Here is a 22,134-nt window from a genome sequence, read left to right on the forward strand (position 1 = left end):
ACAGGGTCTCAGGCTTCTCCTGGCCGGGAAACTTTCTGCTTTGCCCTTTTATCCTTGGCCACACTTGGATACACCTCTAAGTCTTCCAGCCTGCCTACCACACTGACAGTTTCCCAAGAAACAACATAACTTGACCTCCTGCTCTGTAATGGCTGCTGTTGCTTCAGGGGTTATGATCTTGTCTCCCCAGCACCACTGGGAGGTTCTGGGAATAGGGACCACATCTTGAGTTTCTTCTGGCTCCTTTTCCATGCCTGGTACAGTGCTGGGTCTAGATAAAAGCTGAGTGAACACCTTCTGATTAAGATGTGGGAGTGAATTTTCTTACTAAATATTCCTGGGAGGCAAGAGGAATTGTCTAAAGAATGCCAACCCCACTCTTGAGGGTGGTCGTATAATCTTTTTCTGATCCCCAGGTAGCACAGGGAGTCCCTGGGTGGTGAAAACAGTTAATGCACTAAACAAAAGCTTGGAGGTCCGAGTCCACTGAGAGGCACCTCAGAAGAAAGGCCGGAAAACCAGCCATTGAAAACCCTGTGGAGCTCAGTTCTACTCTGTCACACAGGGGGTCACCATGAGTCAGCAGCCACTACAGGGCAACTGCTTAGGGAGCATGGAATTGTTAACTTGAGTTTAATTTACACCTGTGATTCTCAACTGGGTGTGATTTTACTCCTAGATGACATTTGGCAATGTCTAGAGATATTTTTGGTTGTCACTACTAGGGGAAGGGCCACGCTTAGTGGGTAGAGACCAGGGATACTGCTAGAACATCCTACACTGCACAGGATGGGTCCCAAAACAAAGAATTATTTGGCTGAAAATGATAATAGTGCCTAGGTTGGTTTGTTTGTTTTTTAAATAAAACAACCAAACTCACTGCCATCGAGTCAAGTGACAACCCCCACTCAGTTTCCTAGGCAGTAAATGGAAGCAGATTGCTCCATCTTCCTTCACTGAGCTGGTGAGTCTGAACCACCAATCTTCTGGTTAGCAGTCAAATGCCTTAGGCACTGTGCCACCAAGAAATCCTGACTTACACCTTTACCTTCAGGCTCCAGGGCTGATGCTGGGATTTGATTTGCATATGTGCCGCTATGCATTGTGGGGGGCACAAAAAGAAGATCCGAGGAATGTTATCTAGTTCCTGACAAGCCTGAGAGCAAACACAGACAGAAGCTTGTGAGAAGTTTTACTATGTATCCACCAGGAAGGGCACCTTTGAGGCAGGAAGAAGCTCACCCAAACTCTAGAAGCACCAGTGAAGTCCACAGTACTTCAGCTCTGATTGTCCAGGACTAGAAGCCCTATCGGGAGTTCTGCTGGTTCTAAGTGCCCTGGCTAGATCCCTATGGACTGTCAGTTTTCTGAAACAGCCACAGAATTCCCTTCCTTGTATCTGGAGAGCTGAAAAAGAGTGCTACTGATCAGACTTGTATATAGACTGACTCTAAAATGCATCTGAAGGTTTCAATACCACTCTTTTTTTTTCTTTACGTGTGTTGTTGTTGTTATGTGCCGTTGAGTCAAACCCGACTCATAGCGACCCCTCCTTGGGTTTCCGAGGCAGTATCACTATGGAAGTAGATTGCCCCATCTTCCTTCCGAGGAGTGGCTGGTGGGTTTGAACCGCCAGCCGTCTGGTTAGCAGGCAAGTGTCTTAGCCACTATGCTACCAGAGCTCCGTGTGGTGTACACATATATATATTTTTTTAATTATCAAGCCAAAGTCAATAGTAAGAAAATTTCAGGTACTCTATCTTAACTGTCTACTTTACCAAGCACAATGTCCTTCTCTTTATATTTCAATATAAAAGTATTTACTGTATCCCTTGCAATACTGCTTCTCCAAGCTAACAATGCTGTCCAATGTCGCAAGGAAACAATTGGTCCAGAAGACTATTGGACCATGTGAACCACAACCCTCCACTATCCTGAGAGCAGAAGAACTAGATGGTACCTGGCTACCAACACCAACAGCTCTGAAAGGGATCACAACAGAAGATCCTGGACAGAGTGGGAGAGAAATATGAAACAAAACTCAAAATCATAAAAAAGACCAGACTTACTGGTCTGAGAGACTGCCCCGAGATTATGGGCATTAGACATCCTTCAAACTGGAACTGAACCTACCCCCAGGGATCAACTTTCAGCCAAACAATAGGTCTATACAGTGAATAACAATACCAGGGAGGAACAGAATGCTTGAGAATAAGCAACCATATGAGACCAAAAGGGCAGCATGTACTCAATAACAAAGCCCAGAAGGCAGGAAGGGACAGGAAAGAAGGACTAATGGAAAAGGGAAACTCAGGGAGGAAGTGGGAAGAATGCTATTACATCAAGGGGATTACAACTAGCGTGACAAAACAGTGTGTGTATGATGAGTTGAATGGAAACTAACTTGCTCTGTAAACTTTCACCCAAACCACAATAAAAAAAAAAGAAAAAGAAAAAGGCTGTAATGGCAAATGTTTTGTTGCATATATATTGCCACAATAAAACTGTATAAGAAGGAAACAACAACAACATAAAAAAACCTATTAGGGGAGGACATGTGGTTTCTCTATAGTGGAAAGGCACCCTTCCACCAGGAAAAAAAAAAAGAAAAGAAAAATCAATGCTTCCATGGTAGTAGAATCAGTGTCTTAGTCATTTGAGCAGCTCCCACTCAGTGAATGGGGGTAGTGATGCTCCCCAACAGTAACAGCCAACATCTGTGAGTCTCTCCATGTACAGCCCCTCTTTTAAGCACTTTGCATGACCTCTCCTGACAGTCCTCCAAGATGAATCCTGGCATCAGCCTCAGTTTTACAGATGAGGACACATGCTCGGAGAGGATGAGTAGCTTGTCTTAGCTCATGCAGCAAATACATACAGACTGAGGATTTGAGCTCAGGTCTGTGGGCTGCAGAACCTGTGCTCCAAACCATGCCACCCCAAAGTGGCTGATGGGTGGGTGGATGAGCTCTCTGAGCTCACTTACAGTAGATTTAACATGTTAGGGTGGATAGGGTTCAGGTGATATGGTAGTGTCAGATGTTTCTCTAAAGGGTTCCAGGAGAGGAGAGCAGCCTCAGAGAAGCAGAAGTGGGTGGAGACGTAGAGATAAAAGGGGGAATCCAGGGAAACTCCTCCCCAGGGACACAAGTATCTCCTGGCCCTGCAGTCGGGCCCCAGCCAGCTGCCCTCGGCTGTCAGCTAGGCAGGCGCATCATGCCCCCGCTATCCTTCACTTCACCAGGCCTAATCTTGTCCCAGAACCTAACATTGTCTTTACAAATCCACAAAACACTCCCTGTGTGTGCAGGCAGTTCTCTGTGCAGAGCCAAGCCTCCAGCCTCCAGGCCTTTGCTTTCTTTGTTCTTCTGCTTGGAATTCTCTGCTGACCATATTTCTATAGCTACTTATCCATCGAGACTCAGCCCCCACAAAGCACTCCCTGAGCCAGAAGTTCCTGGCCTGGGACCTTATTACTGATATCCTTGTTTCTGAACCACCTCCGTCTGACTCCTAGCTCTCACTGCTATTCTGTTCCTCAAAAAACAAAACAAACCCACTGCCATTCAGTCAATTCCAACTCATAGTGACCCTACAGGACAGAGTAGAACTGCCCCATAAGGTTTCCAAGGCTGTAAATCTTTATGGAAGCAGATTGCCTCATCTTTCTCCTGCAGAGTGGCTAATGTGTTTGAACTGCCAACCTTTTGGTTAGCAGCTGAATGCTTATGTATACATAGGCTGTTCTCAGCTTACAGATGAAATCCATTCCTTACTGTATCTTTAAATGGAATTTGTAGGTGAGTCAGAATTCAGAATGGATGCATATGATTCTTATTTAGCCTTATTACAGTGCAAGAAGTGAGCCTTGGTGGCACAGTTGCTAACTGAAAGATTGGTGGTTTGAACACACCAGCCACTCCTCACTCCTTGGAAGAAAGATTACAGGCTTGGAAACCCTATGGTGCAGTTCTACTCTGTCTAAACGGTCACTGTGAGCTGGAATCTACTTGACTGCAATGGGTTTGGTTAGTTTTAGTGCAAGAAAGGGCTTGAGGTCTTTTCAATGATTAAAAAGCAGCAAGTGAAGGTGATTGTGATGAAGAATTTGCTGCAAGTAGGGGTTGGTTCAATCGTTTCAAAGTGAGGGTAAGTTTATATAAAAAAGCAAGTAGGAGTTGTCCATAAGTGGGACGATCATAACCCGGAGGCCACCTACTTTGATCTTCCTTTGCCCTTCTGGCTCCCACCTGCATCTGGTTCTACCTTCACAGTCCCTGTGCACCTGGGTGTGAACTGAACCAGTCCCACTGAAAGTCCTCCCCAACCTCCAGCCCCCCTCAACTCTTGTGACTGGTGTTCTACAGACCCAGGGCTCTCTGTTGTTTCAGAAATAGCCACCTATACCTACTCTGATAAGAACCAGGAACAAGAATGCAAAGAAGGCTCTGCCTCAGGGAAGTTCTTATGTCCTATAAAAACTATCTAATTTCAAAATACAAAAACTAGAAATATGCCAAACTGGACCCCAAACATAGAAGGAACCAGTTTGTTAAGCACAGAATGGAACCCAAACATTAATCTTCCCCTGTACCATGTACCAGAGATTTTGTCTTTGGATCTGTGATTAATGGAACAGTTTGAACTAGAAGCAAAGTTGGATACTTTCTGATACTATAGATCCAAAACAAAGCTGGAACAGCCCGGTACTCTCTGAGCCACACCAACACTGTCTTTAATGAGAGGCTCTGCAGGAAACATGCAGTCATTATTCTCATTGTGACATTAAGTTGATTAATTAGAAAATGAGTCTTCAGATGAATTTCTGCTGGGTAGGGGAGATGTGAGCCTCAGAGACAGTTTCTGGGGCAGATCTGCTGGCGCGTGAGGGAGAGGGCAGCTCAGGTTCCGCTGGTGTCATCCTTAAGGGAAGTTTTAGGAACTTTATCTAATTGGACCTTTTACATGTCTCCGTTGGACTGATTCTGTCCCAAAAAGGGAGCTTTATCAAAGATTTCCTCTTTCTAGTGATAGAAATGAAACCCTCGGATGAAAGTTGAAGCTTGATGTCCAGGTAGCTCGGGATGGGGGTCCAGGCACTAGCCTAGTCTCAGCACCAACAACAATAAAAGAGAAGAGTCAAGATACTGCCAAGGCTAAGGAGCAGGGAGAGGAGCCCAGCCCATGGCTCCCAGCTTGCCTGCGTGCGAAAGGATTACAGCGGAAGGCTGAATGAGGGTCAGGGAGCTCAGAAAAAGTCAAGCAAGCTGGAGAAGATGGAGCCAGCTGTTTAAGCAGCAATGACCTCAGGGTGTATTATTTTCTTACAATTAACCACTGGCTGGAGGCAGTGAGAACCAGGAGGTGCAGCTGTCTGGACTGTTGGAGCAGAGACGAAAGGATGTGGATTTGGGAGTCTCAAGCCATTCCTGTAACAAGATGTCACTGTTGGAAAGATGAAGGTGACCCCTACCCTTCCCGGCAGCAGCCCCAGGCTCACAGCCTGGGCCATCCAGCCATGGTCATGCGGATGTTGTGATTCCAGGATTGTGAAATCAGTCATTCCACCTGGGAGCTGTTGTATGGGGAGAAAGCTGGGATGGGCTCTGGCTGATGCCTATTCCTTTGGCTAATGTCCAGCTCTGGCGCAATGGCTGGGAAGCAGAGAAAAGCATAGGGCTGGGTGAGAAGATGGTGGAGAGTAATGGGAAGCTTGAGGAGGGCAGGGGCAGAGCAAATGAGGCTGTGGGGAGGCAGGAGGTATTCAAGAGGCACATCAAAAGAATGTGGCTGAAGTCACCAGAGTCCAAACCAAAGTACTGGGGGTCCAAGAGGATCACATGGCAGGGGGCAGGGTGTTACAGAAGAACACAGTTCCAGAACTATAAGCCAAAGGCAAGCATCCACCAGATTCCAGCTGGGACCGTGTGAGAATTCAGTCTGAGTGGGCAGAGTGAGAGCAGGATCCAGAGTGGACAGTAGGGCCTGGCCAGCTGGTGGAGAGATGAGGACCAGACTCCCCATGGGTGGACAGACCCAGAGGAACTCAGCTACCAGATCCAGTCAGGCCTGAGGAGTGACTAATTGCTGCCTCTTACCAGCCCCCATGGAGTTCTTGGGTGGTACAAACAGTTAATGTAATTGGCTACTAACCAAAAGGTTGGAGATTTGAGTCTACTCAGAGGTGCCTCAGAAGAAAGTCCTGGAAATCCACTTCTGAAAAACCAGCCATTGAAAACCCTGTGGAGCACAGTTCTACTCTGACACGCATGGGGTTGCCATGAGTCGAAATCTACTCAATAGCACATGATACTAGTACTGGCCCTGGAAGGATGTAGACTTTCCTGTGGGTGCCTTCTCACAGGCTGTGGAGACATGAGGAGCCACCTAAGGCACCTATGGGCACATCTGAAACAGAAGGGACTGTGCATGAGGGGAAGAGTAGGACAAGGGGCTGTGGCAGGGACTCCAAGATGGAGCTGTGATGGGGTCTCTAGTGGTTGTGATTCTAGGGTAGGATTGGCTATAGGGAGAAAAGGAGAAGCTGAGGAGGGACAATTTTCACCAAACACAAGAATAAGGAAACACTAAGCTCCAGGAGACAGAGGAGGCCTGGTAGTTAGGAAAAGGCCTAGGACTCAGAGAGATAAGAGCCCCTGACTGAAATCAAACACATTTCAGACCACCTGCTTGGCTGTTTAACTTTTAATGCTGGTATTTTATACTCCTCACTAGACTCCTAGCTAAAAACTAGCCCTTAGTCCTTTTTGTATCTTCTTGCCTGCCTTGTGGCCCACAGAGCAGGTGTGCTGCAAGTGTCCACTGATGTCAATGAATTAGTCAGCTCCATCAAGGTCACAGGGAGCATTAGTTGCAGAACATCAGAGGGGGTGGCGGTGGTGGAAATTAACTGGCTATAAAAACCACCCATATAGAACATCTGTTGTTGGAGGCGGGCATAATGAAGTGTAGCCTCTGCAGCTGGAGAGAGGTGGAGCTTGAACCAGAATGGTGCCGGTCAGAGAAAAGAAACCCTGTTGGTGCAATAAGGAACTCTGGTGGTATAGGGGATAAAGCATTTGGCTGTTAACCCAAAGTTTGGCAGTTTGAACCCACCAGCTGCTCTATGGGAGAAAGATTAGACAGTCTGCTTCTGTAAAGATTTACAGCCCTGGCAACACTATGAGGGAGTTCTACTTTACCCTATAGGGTTGCTGTGAGTTGGAATTGACTTGATGGCAGTGGGTGGGTCTTCTGGGTCTTTTATTTATTTATTTTTTTAAACACACTTTATGTTTCAGAGTAATTTTACGTTTATAGAAAAATTGGGCTAAAAGTACAGAGTTTCCTTATGCCTGTCTCTCCCCTGCAGAATTTCCCCTATTAACATCTTGAACTCCTGTGGTATATTTGTTACAATCAATGAATCAATACTGACACATGAAGGAGCTCTGGTGGCACAAAGGAGCCCTTGTGGTGCGGTTAAAGCGCTCAGCGGTGAAACGAAACAAAGGTAAGTAGTTTGAAGCCACCATCCACTCTGTGGGAAAATGATGTGGCAGTCTGCTTCCATAAAGAGTTCCAGCCTTGTGTATCCCAAGGGACAGGTCCACTCTGTCCTACAGGGTTGCTATGAGTTGGAACTGACAACACCATAGTGGATAGTTCTCTGTCACATGCTGTTGCTGTGAGTCAGAATCCACTTGACAGTACTTAACAACAACAATGACACATAATTATTAACTAAAGTCCACAGTTTACATTACAAAAAAAAAAGCCAAACTCATTGCCATGGAGTCAGATCTGATTCATAGTGACCCCTCCTTGGGTTTCCAAGGCAGTATCACTACGGAAGTAGATTGCCCAACCTTCCTTCTGAGGAGTGGCTGGTGAGTTTGAATGGCCAGCCTTCTGGTTAGCAGTCAAATGCCTTAAGCACTATGCTATCAGAGCTCCCACAGTTTACATTAGGTACAATTTGTGTTGCAGTTCTACAAGTGTTGACAAATGCATAATGGATGTGTCCGCCATTAAAGTATCATACAGAGTAGTTTCATTGTCCAAAAAATGCCCTGAAGTAGATCTTCATCCCTCCCCCAATCCCCTGAAGTAGATCTTATTTTTCAATTGATTCTAAGTTCCCCTAAAACTGCGATTTGATGTACAGTGAGACTGAGTGGGATGCCAAGTGTCCATATGGAGGCACAGACTTCCAAAGCCTGTGCCAGATCTTGGATGAAAGACTATGTCCAGCTGCCACTTCTTTTCCAGTCCCAGGGGTTGAGCGGTACGCCTGTAGGGTTGGAGTCCCTGGGTGGTACAAATGGCTAAGCAATCAATTATGAACCAAAAATGCTAGCAGTTTCAATCCACCCAGTGGCACCTTGGAAGAAAGGCCTGGCAACCTACTTCTGAAAGATCACAGCCATTGAAAACCCTATGGTGCACAGTTCTGCTCTGACACACATGGGGACATCATGAGTAGGAATCGACTCGACTGCAATTGGTTTAGGAGTCCTTGGGTATTGCTCATGGTTAAAGAACTGGGCCATTAACTCAAAGGTTGGCAGTTTGCATCCACCCAGAGACACCTCAGAAGAAAGGCCTGGTGATCTACTTCCAAAAAGATCAGCCACTGAAAACCCTATCGTGCACAGTTCTACTCTAACATACATAGGGCGGCCATGAGACAGAATCAACTCAACGGGAACTGGCTTTTGTTTTGCTTTTCTCTGTAGCTTGGAGGTCTACTGCTGCTGCCCCAGCAAAGATGGAGATGGGGTGCAGATCAGACACTTGAGAAGGAAGGTGGTTCTTACCCTCTGCTTTCACTTCTTGGCTCTTGGCAAGAACACAGCCAACTCGCGCTCCCTGGTAAAGAACCCCCTGTGCCAAGGCAAAACGGGGCAATGTGGTGATTCTTGAAATGACCAACTTGGCCTCACAAACCATGTACATCAATCAACCCCATTAGAGTTGAACAATAATACTGATATCTCGCAATAGACAGGGGCTGTTCCCAACACCGCCTTGTGATAAGATTTTTTCACCTCCATTCAATTTTCTTCAACTGCTAGCCCACTGCCAGGCCATCCTTTCTGGGTGTATGTTTGTGGAATAAGCAGTTTGTTTTAACATCAACTGGAGTGGTGTAGTGCCTAAGGCATTTGACTGCTAGGCAGAAGGCTGGCAGTTTAAGCCTACCAGCTGCTCCTCAGAAGGAAGGTTGGGCAATCTACTTCTGTAGTGACACCACCTCAGAAACCCAAGTAGGGGTCAGTATGAGTTGGATCTGACTCGATGGCAGTGAGTTTTTTTTTTTTTTGACTGAAATGTCAGAGATAAAACATCTGTACAGACACATGAGGTTCTAAAGAATTTGTTGAAGGATTATCTGCTGTTTAGATCACGTGTTCTGGGGCTCCACTCCTCAAGCTCTCAGTTATTAGGGCACTGAATGGGCCTATTTAGGTCAGAGGGATTGAATCACATCTCTTTCCAGTTAAATGGTTAAATCTAGAGTCTTTGCCAAGGAAAGGAAGCAAGCAACTGAATAATGGAAAAAACCCAAACCCACTGCCATGGAGTCGATTCCAAGTCATAGAAATGCTGTAGGACAGCACAGAACTGCCCCACAGGATTTCCAAGGCTATACATCTTTACAGAAACTGACTGCTTTCTCTTTCTCCTATGGAGTGGCTGGTGGGTTCAAACCAGCCACCTTTTGGTTAGCAGCCGAATGCATTAACCAGTGCACTCGAATAATGGAAAGCCAACGTATGATCCCCAAATAAACTCCTGGATCTAGGATGCAAACAGATCCCCCCAACTCCTGCCACACATACATACTCTAACCTTCCTTGTTCAGCCTTGTTCTGAGACCTGCTTTAGGCCCAGCTGGAAGTGTGGGAGACAAACAGCCTTTCTACCGGGGATAATCCACTCACACATCACTGTGATGTACTCCAACTAGACCAAAAAGCTTGATTTGACATGCTAACCACTGAGCCAGTTTCAACTAGCTCCCTGAAGCTTCATCTCCACATTCTGAGTGGGTCAGGTGGCAGGCAGCCAAGTAATTGACCTCCAATTCTCACCTCAGTGCTTCATTTTCCATCTGGAAATCAAACCATGAGTCCTGAATCATGAAAAAGCAAGTACCCCTTCCTTGCTTTGGAGGCATCCAGGGTGAGAGGAAATAAGGCAGCCTAGAACAGCAGCAAAGGCCCTGGATCAAGGCCCACACTGTGTGGTCTTGGGCAAGTCTCCTTCTCTCTTTGGCTAAGGAGAAGAGTGGGGTATTCATCTCTGAGGCACAGGACTGCACCTCTGCACAGCCCAGGGCCAAGTGAGGCCAGTGTGAAAGAGGCTGAGGGGTAAGATATACTGGGGTATTGAGAGGAAGAGAGGGCTACATGCAGCTGTGTGGTTGTCCTGGTCCAGGAACAGAGCCCATTTCAGCCCAAGGTTTTTCACAAATGACCTCAATAGGACCCAGCTGGGGAAGGCAGAGCTGGGTCAGCTCTATGCATCTCTGTGGAGCCATGGTGAGTTCTCAAGGTTGGCTCTTGGAATATCTGTATCCTGCTTCCCAAAGAATCTGGCAAGAAGCCCTCTTGTCTGAAATGGATTAGTGGGATTCAAACTCCAGCTCCAGCATTGCTTCCTTTCTGTCTCCAGGCCCAGCTTTCTTCTCTCTCAGGTGGGGTGAATCATACCTTCTTGGAGACAGTGTAGTGTTGTGGATCAGAGAGCATGGGCTTTGGGAGCCAGGTATGTGGTTTGGACCCTGGTTCTGCCACTCACTAGCAGGGTGGCTTTGGGTAGATGACTTAACCTCTCTGTGCCCCTAGTGTCCACATCAGTAAGATGCATGTGGTGACAGTAAACACCTCATAGGGATGGAGTGGGGACTAAAGAGTCAATAAGCATGAATGTTGAGAACAGTTCTTGTCATGCAGACACGCCGTTATTATTGTGCCATTATTATTGCAGGGTTATTGTAGGATAGAGGAAGATGGTTCTCAACGAACAGTGGCCATTTGGGTTATAACTGGGTCTTTACTTCATTAAATCATGGCAGAGGAAGAAAGAATACCCCCTTCCTCCAGATTCCTTGAAGAGGAGTTGAGGATTCTCTAAGCCTTGACTTCAGGATCTGTCCCTCAAGAGACATGCAGGCAGCCAATTCAAAGGTCAAAGTGCCATCAAGCAGACTAGCCATGACCACCATGGGGCTGGGTGGCTGGTGGAGGACTACTAAAAGCATCTGTGAGTGAGAAATGAGTCCTGAGGAAGACTCTGGACCCATGCTGCCCCCATTCCTACCATCATTACCAGCTTCTTTAGTGGAGTGGCCCAGCCCAAGCTGTGGGGACCCTGGTGTAATGGCCCTAAGAATAACTCTATTTATTTAGGTTTCTTCTCCAAGGAGCTTGGTCATGGTGATGATGATGTAAATGATAATTATAGCCACATTTTTATGATCTTTATATAATGTGGTGACTCGTTTCCTAAGACCTGAAAATACTTCCTCATTATCCTCACACATCATCCCTGTATAAAGATAAGGACACCAGGTAGCAAAGAAAGGCTGAGTGACTTACCCAAGGTCTCAAACCAAGTTGGGCAGGTTACACTATAAGCTACTTTTGAGGCCCTGCTTAGGTATTTTTGCTTCTGGTTCTTACCCTAGTTAACCAAGTCTTGGTGTATGTGATGGAAGTGTTGCAATTTTGGGTCCCTTCATTTTCAGAAACTGGTTTCTAGTCTTCCTACTTTTTAATCCCCTAAATATAAAAGAGCCCCTGATAAAGGCCCAGTTTAGCATGAACCATCCATCATGATCTTGGTTTGGCTTAAGATATAAAAGTTTTCTGAGCCCATATTCTAGCCTCTAAAAATATCCTGTTCATTTGATCAGGGAAGCATCTGTCATGGTCATTGGCCTTGGGTGTGGATGGCCTGAATTATCTAGTTCCCTCATACAGGCTTAGCTAAAAAAGATCTTGTGTGAATAATTTAAACCCCATTCCCTTACCCCCTTTGCAGATTTTGGATGGAGAGCTGATCATCATCTCAGCACCAGCAAAGATGTGCTATTCCTGTCCCTGGTGAACATTCCCTTCTTGGGAAGGTGACTTGGAGGGGCTGCAGATATGCTATTCAGGAAGGATTTGGGCCAGGACAAAAGTGTCTGTGGGTGAGCCTGGCATATGTCTCTGGGAACTTTTGATGTCAGTCCTCACCCCTCCCCCTAATCCAAGTTGGATGCACACCATTCAGATACCTTCTCTTTCATCTTTCCCTGTCCTCTTTGGGGGCCACTTTATACAAAGCTAGACTTGCTGCATTTCCCTTCTGGAACTTTCTTTAGCCTTCTGCTGATTAAACATTTCAAAAGCAAGTTAGATATGGAGGGGGAAAAAAAATCAGTAAAACCAGGAAGGAACTTCCAGGAACCACAGAACACTTCTAAAACTGTCTTAACCACACTACTTGACTCTAATGGGAGCCTGGGTTTTAAAAGTTCTACTTATGTTAGCCCTGAAGAAGGTTTTACCCTCTTGGTTTAAACAATAAAGTGCTCAATAATTCAGGGGCTGACAGGCCAGGATGTAGATTATTCAGGGTCCTCTGCTTCCCTTCCTTTTCTGTCTGTCCTTGAGGGTAGTTCTGTCCTGGGTTCATCCAGAGTGGGGCAGGGAAAAAAAAGGAAGAAGATTCTAGGCTATGCAGTTTGTTATTTGTTAGCCCCCGGGAGACATGTCCCCACACTCTTGCTTTCCCTGCACTGGTGGCTGAGTGTATGTGTGTGTGTGTGCATGCATGTGTGCACACAGGTGCATGCATGTGTGTGTATGTAGTATGTGTGTGAACATGTGTGTGCATGCATATCGTGTGTGTGTGTTCACTTTTCCCTGATCTGTTTCAAGTTCTTGCCTCCCCAATGTGTCTTTTCAGTGTTGCTGACCCAGAGAGATCATCAGTTCTGTGTGGGATGGATGTAACTGCAGGTAGGTGTCTGTGGCAGGAGGAGAAAGTGGAGCTGAGAAGAAGTCATCTCACATGAGCCTGTCCTCAGCCTCAGAGGGATGAGAAGTTTCTCTCCATTTGTTGACCCTCTGGAGCTTCAGAAGGGTGAGACAAGAGGTGTCCATTGAGCTCTTAGGCAAACACAAGGCCCTGACCTTTCACTAAATCTTCACATCTTTCCTGCACAGCCCTGGGTACAGATAGGCCTTGGCCCCCTCTGGGCAAGGGACAAAATGACAGTCAAGCTGTGACTGGGGAGGCTGAAGATACTGGTTTTCTTAATGGATCAGCCTGGTTGGCTGGGCAGAACTTGCATACAAATCATGTGAGAAGGGAATGAGGATGGAGAGACTGTGGTTAGTGGCTCAGGAAGGAGAGCCCTGTCAGCTGCTAAGCCTTAGGCTCTCCTTCCGGTCTTGGAGGCTGTCAAGGGAAAGGGCTCTTCTGATTAGACTGTTCCTCAAAAAGTCAATGATTCTGGGTATCCCCCCATTAATGTCTGGGTAACTCTTCATCTCATCCACCCAGTGTCCTACAGCCTGGGACCTCTGATGCCAGCATTAGATGGAGTGTTAGAGTAAGTGACTCTCAAGTTCTCTTGTAAACTGGATATGGTCTGACCCATGTGCATCTGTGAGTGTGCATGTGTGTGCCTGTGTGTGTAGATGCAGGCTGTTATTTCCATACTCTGAAGGAAGTAAGGGACACTCAAGTGGCCAAAGCCTCTAGGATCTCACCACAGCCCCCATGGTCTCTTGCTCTAGGGTTCTGGGTTGGGCCTTTCTTGCTTCCAACCATATCTCTGAGTGCAGCTGCTCAGCGCTGACCTCCATGGAGATGACAGTATGTGCCTCTGAGCATAGTTTTGGCTTCTTCTCTCTTCGCCTTCAATCTGCCTTGCCATCCTCAGGCAAAGCCAACTTTTTGGAGGTGATTCAGACAAATTACAAGTCAAACTCCAGCTCCAGCACTTATATTCTCCCTGTCTCTGAGCCCAACTTTCTCCTCCCTCAGGTGAATCATACCTTCTTGGAGGCAGTATAGTGTGGTGGACCCCAGCATGGCAGGAATCCTGGCTCTGCTGCTCAATCGCTGTGTGGCCTTGGGCAGATTACTTAACCTCTCTGTGCCCTCATCTATAACATGCTTGTGTTAATAGTAAATGCCTCATAGGGCTGAAACAAGGATTAAAGAGTCAATATGTATAAATGCTGAGAATAGTGCTTTTAGAGACATCATTACTATTGTGACCTTGCAGGGTTGTTACAAGGATAGAGGTAGGTGGTTTTCAATGAGCAGTGGCCATCTGCATTATAATTGGGCTTGGAGGGAAAGCAGGGGGCTATTTCCCCATGCTACTTGGGGGTCACTGGTCTTTAGGGGCTCCTTTAGAACCAAGGGAGATGGGTTTGAATCCGAAGGGAGGTTGCCTGAGGGAAGGTCTGTGCCTTCCTTCTCAGGCTACAGAGACTGGGTTTGGGTGAAGACTGTCTTCCTTCAACAAGATTATCTGATGGAAGGAAGAAGATGACCAGAAAGCATGAGTTTCAGAAGCTGCCTCCATGGGCCAGACCTCCAGGCATGAGGAGCGAGAGGGTTCAGCCCAAAACCCCAAGACCAAGCTGATAGCCCCATTTTCTAGCTGAGCAGGACAAAGATGGAATGCCTGATGATAGAGCAGGAGAGGGTTCTCTCTACTGGCCAAATAGCATATTTAACAGTCTGGGCTGTCCCTGTATGCTGATCGCTGCATGGCTTGGTCAGTGCTATACCAGGGCCCTTTCTTCCTGGTCAGTTATACCCTGGCTCACTTGCCCATATCTTCACCCAGCTCACATTTATCAGGTCTACGCTGTGCCCAGGAGCTTGCAGGCACCTCAGCTTCTATTCTACTCCGCATGAGGTTGGCCACATGAAGGAAAACTGGGTGGGGACGTAGCTGGCTCTGGGCACACTCGCCCCCATTACTGAAAAATAAGTCCAGGCTCTGGTGGCTGGATCCTGGCAGCACTTCACCCTCACCAGTGCATCACCATCCATGCTGTCAGCACCTGGGCCCTGCACTATCCCACAGAGCAGAATTAAGGAGTTCTTCAAGCAGAGAGGAGCCATCCTGCTCAGCTCATGCACAAGCTTTTATATACAAGCCTAAAAAACTAGGTCACGTTGGTGAGAAAGGCTGCAAAGCTTGCCCTTCAGGCCTTCTCTCTGCATCCCTCTCACCTCCTTCCTCTACCTCCTGCACCTTCATCTTGCTTGTGAAGGACAGAGGTGAGAAGTCGATGGTGGAGACCTGGATGCAAGGTAAGGAGAACTTCAGGGCTCTTCAAAGGCTTGTTCTCCACTGCCCGATTCCTTCAGATTCAACCTGATTTCTCTTTGAGACTTGGGCTGGTTCTACCTCTGGCACTTCCTTGCTAAGTTAGGATGTTTTTGGCCTCTTTTGTCCTTTCTCCCTCTTCCCATACACTGGGCTTTGGCCCTTCAGAAGGAGATGGGGAGTAAGGAGAGGCACCCAGGTACTGGAGACAAGTACACAGACATTGAGGTACTGGAGTCTCCCAGGACCCAGAGTTGGACTCCAGGCTCTATCCCCTGCAAGTCCCACTGTGGCCTCCTTTCCTGACCTCTGGACCAGTTATGGGTACCCTCCCCAGTCTCCCAGGTAGAAGCCTGTCAAGATGATGGTGGTGCCCACATACCACACATGAAATCGCCTTGCCAAAACAATCGAATCTGAACGGATCAAGCCTCTAGAACTAACTACCAGAACACATTAAATACCACCACAGGGATGTCAACAGATGTCTCCTAGACTGGGAGAAACTCTACAGGACAAATGACCTAGTTCCTTCAACAAATAAATTACAAGGGGAAAGGAAAAAAAAAAAGAGAGAGAGATTGATGGGGAACATACAGACTAAAAGAGACTTGAAAGACAAATCAACCAATTTTAACATATGAACCTAATTTAGATTCTGATTCAAACAAACTGAGAAATAAAGCAAAACCAGTTTATAGGTCACTTGGGGGAATTTGAAACTGCCTGGTTATTTCATGGTATTAAGAAAAGACTGCTAATTGTACTTAGGTTTGATAATGGTAATGTGTTGTAAAAAAAATGATCCTTAAGTTTTATAAATACATACTGAGATATTTACAGATGAGATAGTGTCTGGGATTGCTTTAAAATAGCCCAAGAGTGGGGGCAGGAAGAAGAGGAAGGCATAGATGAAACCAGACTTGCCATGAGATTGATAACTGTTCAATCAGGGTGATGGGAACAGGGTGCTTCATCATACCATTCTTTTGCTTTCTGTATATATTTGAAAATTCCCATGATAAAATCTAGAAGGAGGAGGAGGAAAAGAAAAGAAGGTGAAGGGAGAGCGGGGAGAAGGAATAGCAGAAGGAGGAGGGAAGAAGGGTGAAGAAGAAAGAGGAGGAGAAAGGAAGGAGAAGAAGTAAGAGGAAGAGGAAGAAAAAGAGGAGGGGAGGAAGGAGGCTCTGTCAAGCTGCCCTCCTGGCCCTGAAAACACAGAAAACAGGGCAAACATCAGCCCTTAGAGTAGCCACCCCTCTTCAACTTCCCCATGGCCTCAGCATCCTTCTCAGTCCAGGGCTGGAGCCCTTGTCATTTGATGGGGGTTCTCAGTACAGGGAAATTTGACTGGGGGACGAGGCAGTGGTGAGGGGGCTCGCACATGGCCTGAGGCCCTGGGCAGGTTTCCTTCTCCCCGTGCACATGCAGAGCGCAAGCAGCACCGAGGCAGGCAGCACTCACCGTGGAGAGGCAGCTCTTTTGCTCGCGGATGATGGCGCCAAAGCCCAGGAAGCCAGTCACCATGACGAGAGCGCCTGCGAAGATGAGGATGTAGGCAGAGGCAGCGAAGGTGCTGGAGGCCAGGATGCTCAGGTAGCCGCTCTTCTCCACCAGGGTCCAGATACCCACAGCCATGACTGCTGCGCCACCCACCTGCATGAAGTCATTGGGTTAGAGAAGTATGGTGGCAATTAAGGAAATGGAGAAAACTGAGGCTGAGAGGGGTTAGGTGACTTGTCCAAGGTCACACACCTAGTGAGGTATAGAGCCCAATTTTGAATCCGGGTCTGACTCCAAACTGTGCCTTTAATGATGATACCCTATTGCATCCTTGTAATGAGGTCTGGGAGATGACTGCAGTGGTGGGAATGACCAAAATGTCTGAGGTCCCTGAATCTCCCCATGCTTTTCCACCTTGGGGTCTTTTCTCTCTCAGGCTGCTTCTTCATTCACATTGTCCATACTTCCTGGGTGACAGTACTTTCCCACATGGCTTCTTTTTAAATCCTTATATCTGTTCAGTGAGGAAGTACGACTGGGCTTCTCACCTGTATTTTACAGATGAGGTCCACAGAGGGAAGGTAAATTGGCCAATGTCCTGCCTCTAGTTAGGGGCAGGGTTAGGACTGGAATTCAGAGCCCAGGACCCTGCCTCATCAGTGATGTGGCCTCCAGAATCACAGGACCACTGCACCTTGATGAGTAGGAGCCACTAGGGACGGCAGGAGGACCTGGAGGAGAGATTCCTTCTGTGCTGATTCCCTGTTGACTCCAAGAAAGGGGGAGGGACAGAACACACTGATTGGCAGGGCTAAGATGAGGTCTGGAGATGTCTCCTTATAAAGGGTACCTGGGAAATATAACTGTGTAGTTTTCTCGCCCTGTTCTTTCTACAGTGGGGCTAAAGAGGTGAAAAACACATGAAATTGTTCACTACAGATTAGTAAGTAAGCACAAGTAAACTCGTGTTTATCTTGCTTACTGGGTACTCCATCCCTGTCAGGTAGTGTAAATTTGAAAAGAAGCTTTGATTCTATAGGAAGGTATTGTGGGGTTGGGAGAGAGACAGATGCCAGCCATACCTAGAAGCAGAGTTTTTGATGTGAAAAACGTGGAACTATTCACTACAAATTAGTATGTAAGTAATCCCGTGCTCATCTTGTTTATTGGGTAATCTGACACTGGGGCCGAATAATCCTTTCCGTGACTGTTGTGAGCCCTGGTGGCAAAGTGGTTAAGCCCTTGGCAGCCAACTGAAAGGCTGGTGGTTCAAAACCACCAGCCACTCTGCCGGAGAAAGATGTGGCAGTTTGCTTCCATAAAGATTTACAGCTTTGGAAACCCTGTGTCCTATGTGTCTGTGTCCTCAAGATGCCAGATGGGGAGTTTTAGGGACTCCTGGGACCTCGGACCATCTCTGCCACCTGCTTTGGGGAAGGGAGACTTCTGTGTGGCCCAAAGTCCCCCTGCTCCCGTTTAAGGGTGGGTCCTTCCTTGGATTGGTAGTGGTCTCAGGTGTGGGTCTCAGGTATGACCAAGATTAGAGAAGGCACCTGGGCTCTACCTACTTCCTCTGATGCTTATCACTGCCAAGTCCGATCACTGTGAGGTGTTCCCCTGCCTCAGAAACAAACCAAACCAAACTCACTGCTGTTGAGTCAATTTCAACTCATAGCGACCCCTCCTTGAGTTTCCGAGGTGGTATCTCTATGGAAGTAGATTGCCCAATCTTCCTTCTGAGGAGTGGCTGATGGGTTTGAACTGCCAGCCTTCTGGTTAGCAGTCAAATGCCTTAGGCACTATGCCACCTGCAAAACCCACCTTATCATTTCACAGTTCTCTGTTCTGGTCAAGCACAGATGTCAGTGGAGCAAGTGGAAAGTTGTTCTTGCAATGAACATGCATTAGGCACCAACATTACTCAACTTACATGTATTGTACCATTTTCTCTTCTCAGCTTTGTAACAGTTCTGGAAGGGATGTGGGAGTGGGGAGTGGAGCCAGACATTATCTCTGTTTCCTAAAGGAGGAAAGTAGTCTTGAGGAAAATAAGAACTTGCCCCAGATGACACCACTAGAAAGTTCCAGAACTATCTGAAAGTTTCTAGGTCTTCTGAGGATAAATGCAGGACTCCGCCTTCTGGTCCCACAGAGTGGGCTGAACCTGCCCCTCTACTCACTCCAACTTTCTAAATATAAGTATTTTATTCAAAATGCCATTTTACCCCCCATTAGCACCTCTGCAGGTAAGAGAACCAGCTAGAAGAAAATCACACAGAACTGCAGCTATGCTACTCAGAATGGAATGCTAGAGGCTACTGCACCATATTTCTTCGATTCTAAGATGCACATTTTCTCTCACATTTTAACATCCCTAAAATTGGGATGCATCTTATGACTGATGGCCTCTTACAATTACAATTAGCAGAACTTTTTCTTAGTGGTACAAAAATGATGGCGTATCTTACAATGGATAATATATTAGTTGTGATGAAATACTAAAATACAGTAGGCTTTTTAAAATTCTCTGTGGCTGTAGGTTATCTGTGGTCCACACAACCTGCATGATAAGTGAGGAACTTCCCGAGTCTGGGTCAAAGTGAGGGTTTCCAGCAAAATATCATGCACATATTCCTTCTGTCCCTACAACATGCCTGGAAGGCTTGGGTGAGGGTCCCAACATTTCTGTAGCTAGTTGTGTGTCCTTAACCTTTCTGGGTCTTGGTTTCTTCATCTCTCACATAAATGGGTTGTGCTAGACTACTGGAGTCCCTACGTGATGCAAATGGTTGATGCACTTGGCTGCTAATCAAAAGGTTGGAAGTTCAAGTCCACTTGGAGTTGCCTCCAAAGAAAGGCCTGACGATCTACTTCTGAAAGACCAGGTATTGAAAACTTTATGGAGCACAGTTCTATTCTGTCACACGTGGGATTGCCACAAGTTAGAGTTTGCTTTGTTTCTTTCTTATTAAATTGTTGTTGTTGTTATGTGCCGTCGAGTCGGACCCGACTCATAGAGACCCTTCCTTGGGTTTCCAAGGCAGTATCTCTATTGAAGTAGATTGTCCAACCTTCCTTCTGAGAAGTGGCTGGTGGGTTTGAACTGCCAACCTGCTGGCTAGCAGTCAAGTGCCTTAGGCACTATGCTACCAGAGCTCCTTCTTATTAAGTTAGTGACTCCCAACTTGTTATCACCAAGGACTTCTTGTATTAAATTTTTCCCCTAAATCTTACTTTTTGAGGGCTTTTCCCTACCAGATACAGTGCATTAATTAATAATTCACTTCTCATTTTTTTTCCATATACAAAAATCGATTGTATTTCTATATACCAGCAATGAACAATCTCAAAATTAAAATAAGAGTAATTTCATTTACAATAGCGTCAGAAAAAGTAAAATTCTTGGGAATAAATTTAACAAAAGAAGTGCAAGACATGTTCTCTGAAAACTACAAAACACTGCTGAGAGTAATTAAAGGAGATATAAATAAATGGAAAGACACATGATGTTCATGAATTGCTAAATCCAATACTGTTGAGATGGCAATTCTCCCCAAATTGATCTATAAACTCAGTGTAATCCCTATCAAAATCTCAGGAGGCCTCTTTGCAGAAACTGACAAGGTCATTCTAATTTAATTTTCTCCCCCCGAGGAGTATGTTCTTCATGGATGTTATTGTTCATTTTATTGGCCTGTCTATTGTTTGGCTGAAAGGTGATCTCTGGGAGTAGTTTCATTTACAGGTTTGAGGGATGTCTAAGGGCCACAACCTTGGAGTTCTACCAGGCTCTATCGGACCGGTAAGTCTGGTCTTTTTTATGATTTTGTATTTTGTTCTACATTTTTATCCTCCTCTGTCCAGGACCTTTTATTGTGATTGCAATCAGAGCTGTCAGTAGTGGTAGCCAGGCACCACCTAGTTTTTCTGGTCTCAGGCTAGTAGAGGCTGTGGTTCGTGTGGTCTATTAGTCCTCTGGGCTAGTTTTTCCCTTGAGTCTTTGATTTTCTTCACTCTTCATTGTTCCAGACAGAAAGAGACCAATACTTGTATTTTAGATGGCCACTCAAGCTTTTAAGATCCGAGTTACTCACTAAAGTAGGACATAGAACATTGTCTTTATAGATTATAACATGCCAACTGACCTAGATGTTCCCTGAGACTATGGTCCTAAGCCCTCAAACCCAGTGATTCAGTCCCTCAAGGTATTTATTTATGCCTAAGTTTGTATAACCTTTTCCCCGTATGCTTTACTATACACCTGGATATATTTGTAGCACACACACATACATATGTTGAAGTTTCCTTTGCCCAAAACATCCATACGCTCCTCTTTGTACTTCCTTACACCATCACACACCTATTCAGCTTGCACATCTACTTCTGTATTCACTCATACATTATCGTTTGTTACTACTGTTGTTGTAGGATCATGTATGTAATAGTATTTACCATTGCTACCTTTTACTCTTGTGAGCCTCCCATTATCCTTCTTTGCCTTGGTCATGGTGTGCTGACCTCCCCCTTATGATATACTGCCTTTCCTTTCACTCAAGTAAATATGTGTCTACTATCTACTGAGTGATTTTTTCCCTCACTTGCCCTTCCAGCCCTGCTAACCATCAAAGAATGTTTCTTTCTGTGCATAAACTTATTTTTGACTTTTTCTAACAGTGGTCTCATACAATATTTGCCCTTTTGCCATTGACTTACTAAACTTAGCATAACGTCCTCTATGTTCATCCATGTTTACGGTGTTTTGCAGGTTGTTATTCTTTAACTTGTAGTATCTCATTATGTGTATGCACCATAGTTTGTTTATCCATTCATCCACTGATGGGCACTTAGGTTGCTTCCATCTTTTTGCTATTATGAATAATGCTGTGATGAGTATGGATGCATATATATCTATTCATGTCATGGCTCTTATCTTTCTTGGATATATAACTAGTAGTGGGATTTCTGGACCATATGGTAACTCTTAACTTTTTAAGAAAGCATCATGCCATTTTCCATAGTGGTTGGATTATTTTACAGTCCCACCATCACTGTATGAGAGTTCCACACCCTCCCCAGCATTTGTTGTTTTCTGTTTTTTTGATCACTGCTATTATTGCTCACTGATCTGCACTGAACACGTTTCCCTTGTTACCCTACCGAGAGGGACCAGGTCTTTGGGAGCAAGGTAAGCACAGGCGTAGCACAGAGTAGCAGGCCGGAAGAGCAGGAGGAAGGGGTGGAACCCAGGAAGCCAAAGAGTAGAGTGTTCAGCCAGG

At 46.0% G+C, this 22,134-nt stretch overlaps 1 protein-coding gene across 1 annotated transcript in view; it reads right to left on the minus strand.

Annotated features, from left to right (window-relative positions):
* Nucleotides 1–22,134, minus strand: part of TSPAN11 (tetraspanin 11) — a 65,733-nt gene that overhangs the window by 20,196 nt on the left and 23,403 nt on the right. Inside the window, exon 2 of the mRNA XM_007937070.2 lies at nucleotides 16,820–17,011. Within this exon, the coding sequence (XP_007935261.2) occupies nucleotides 16,820–17,011 (192 nt within the window). The remainder of the gene's footprint in view (nucleotides 1–16,819; nucleotides 17,012–22,134) is intronic.

Source organism: Orycteropus afer, unplaced genomic scaffold (assembly GCF_000298275.1).
Source record: "Orycteropus afer afer isolate SDZICR_OR568_19922 unplaced genomic scaffold, OryAfe1.0 scaffold00040, whole genome shotgun sequence".
Lineage (NCBI taxonomy): Eukaryota > Metazoa > Chordata > Mammalia > Tubulidentata > Orycteropodidae > Orycteropus > Orycteropus afer.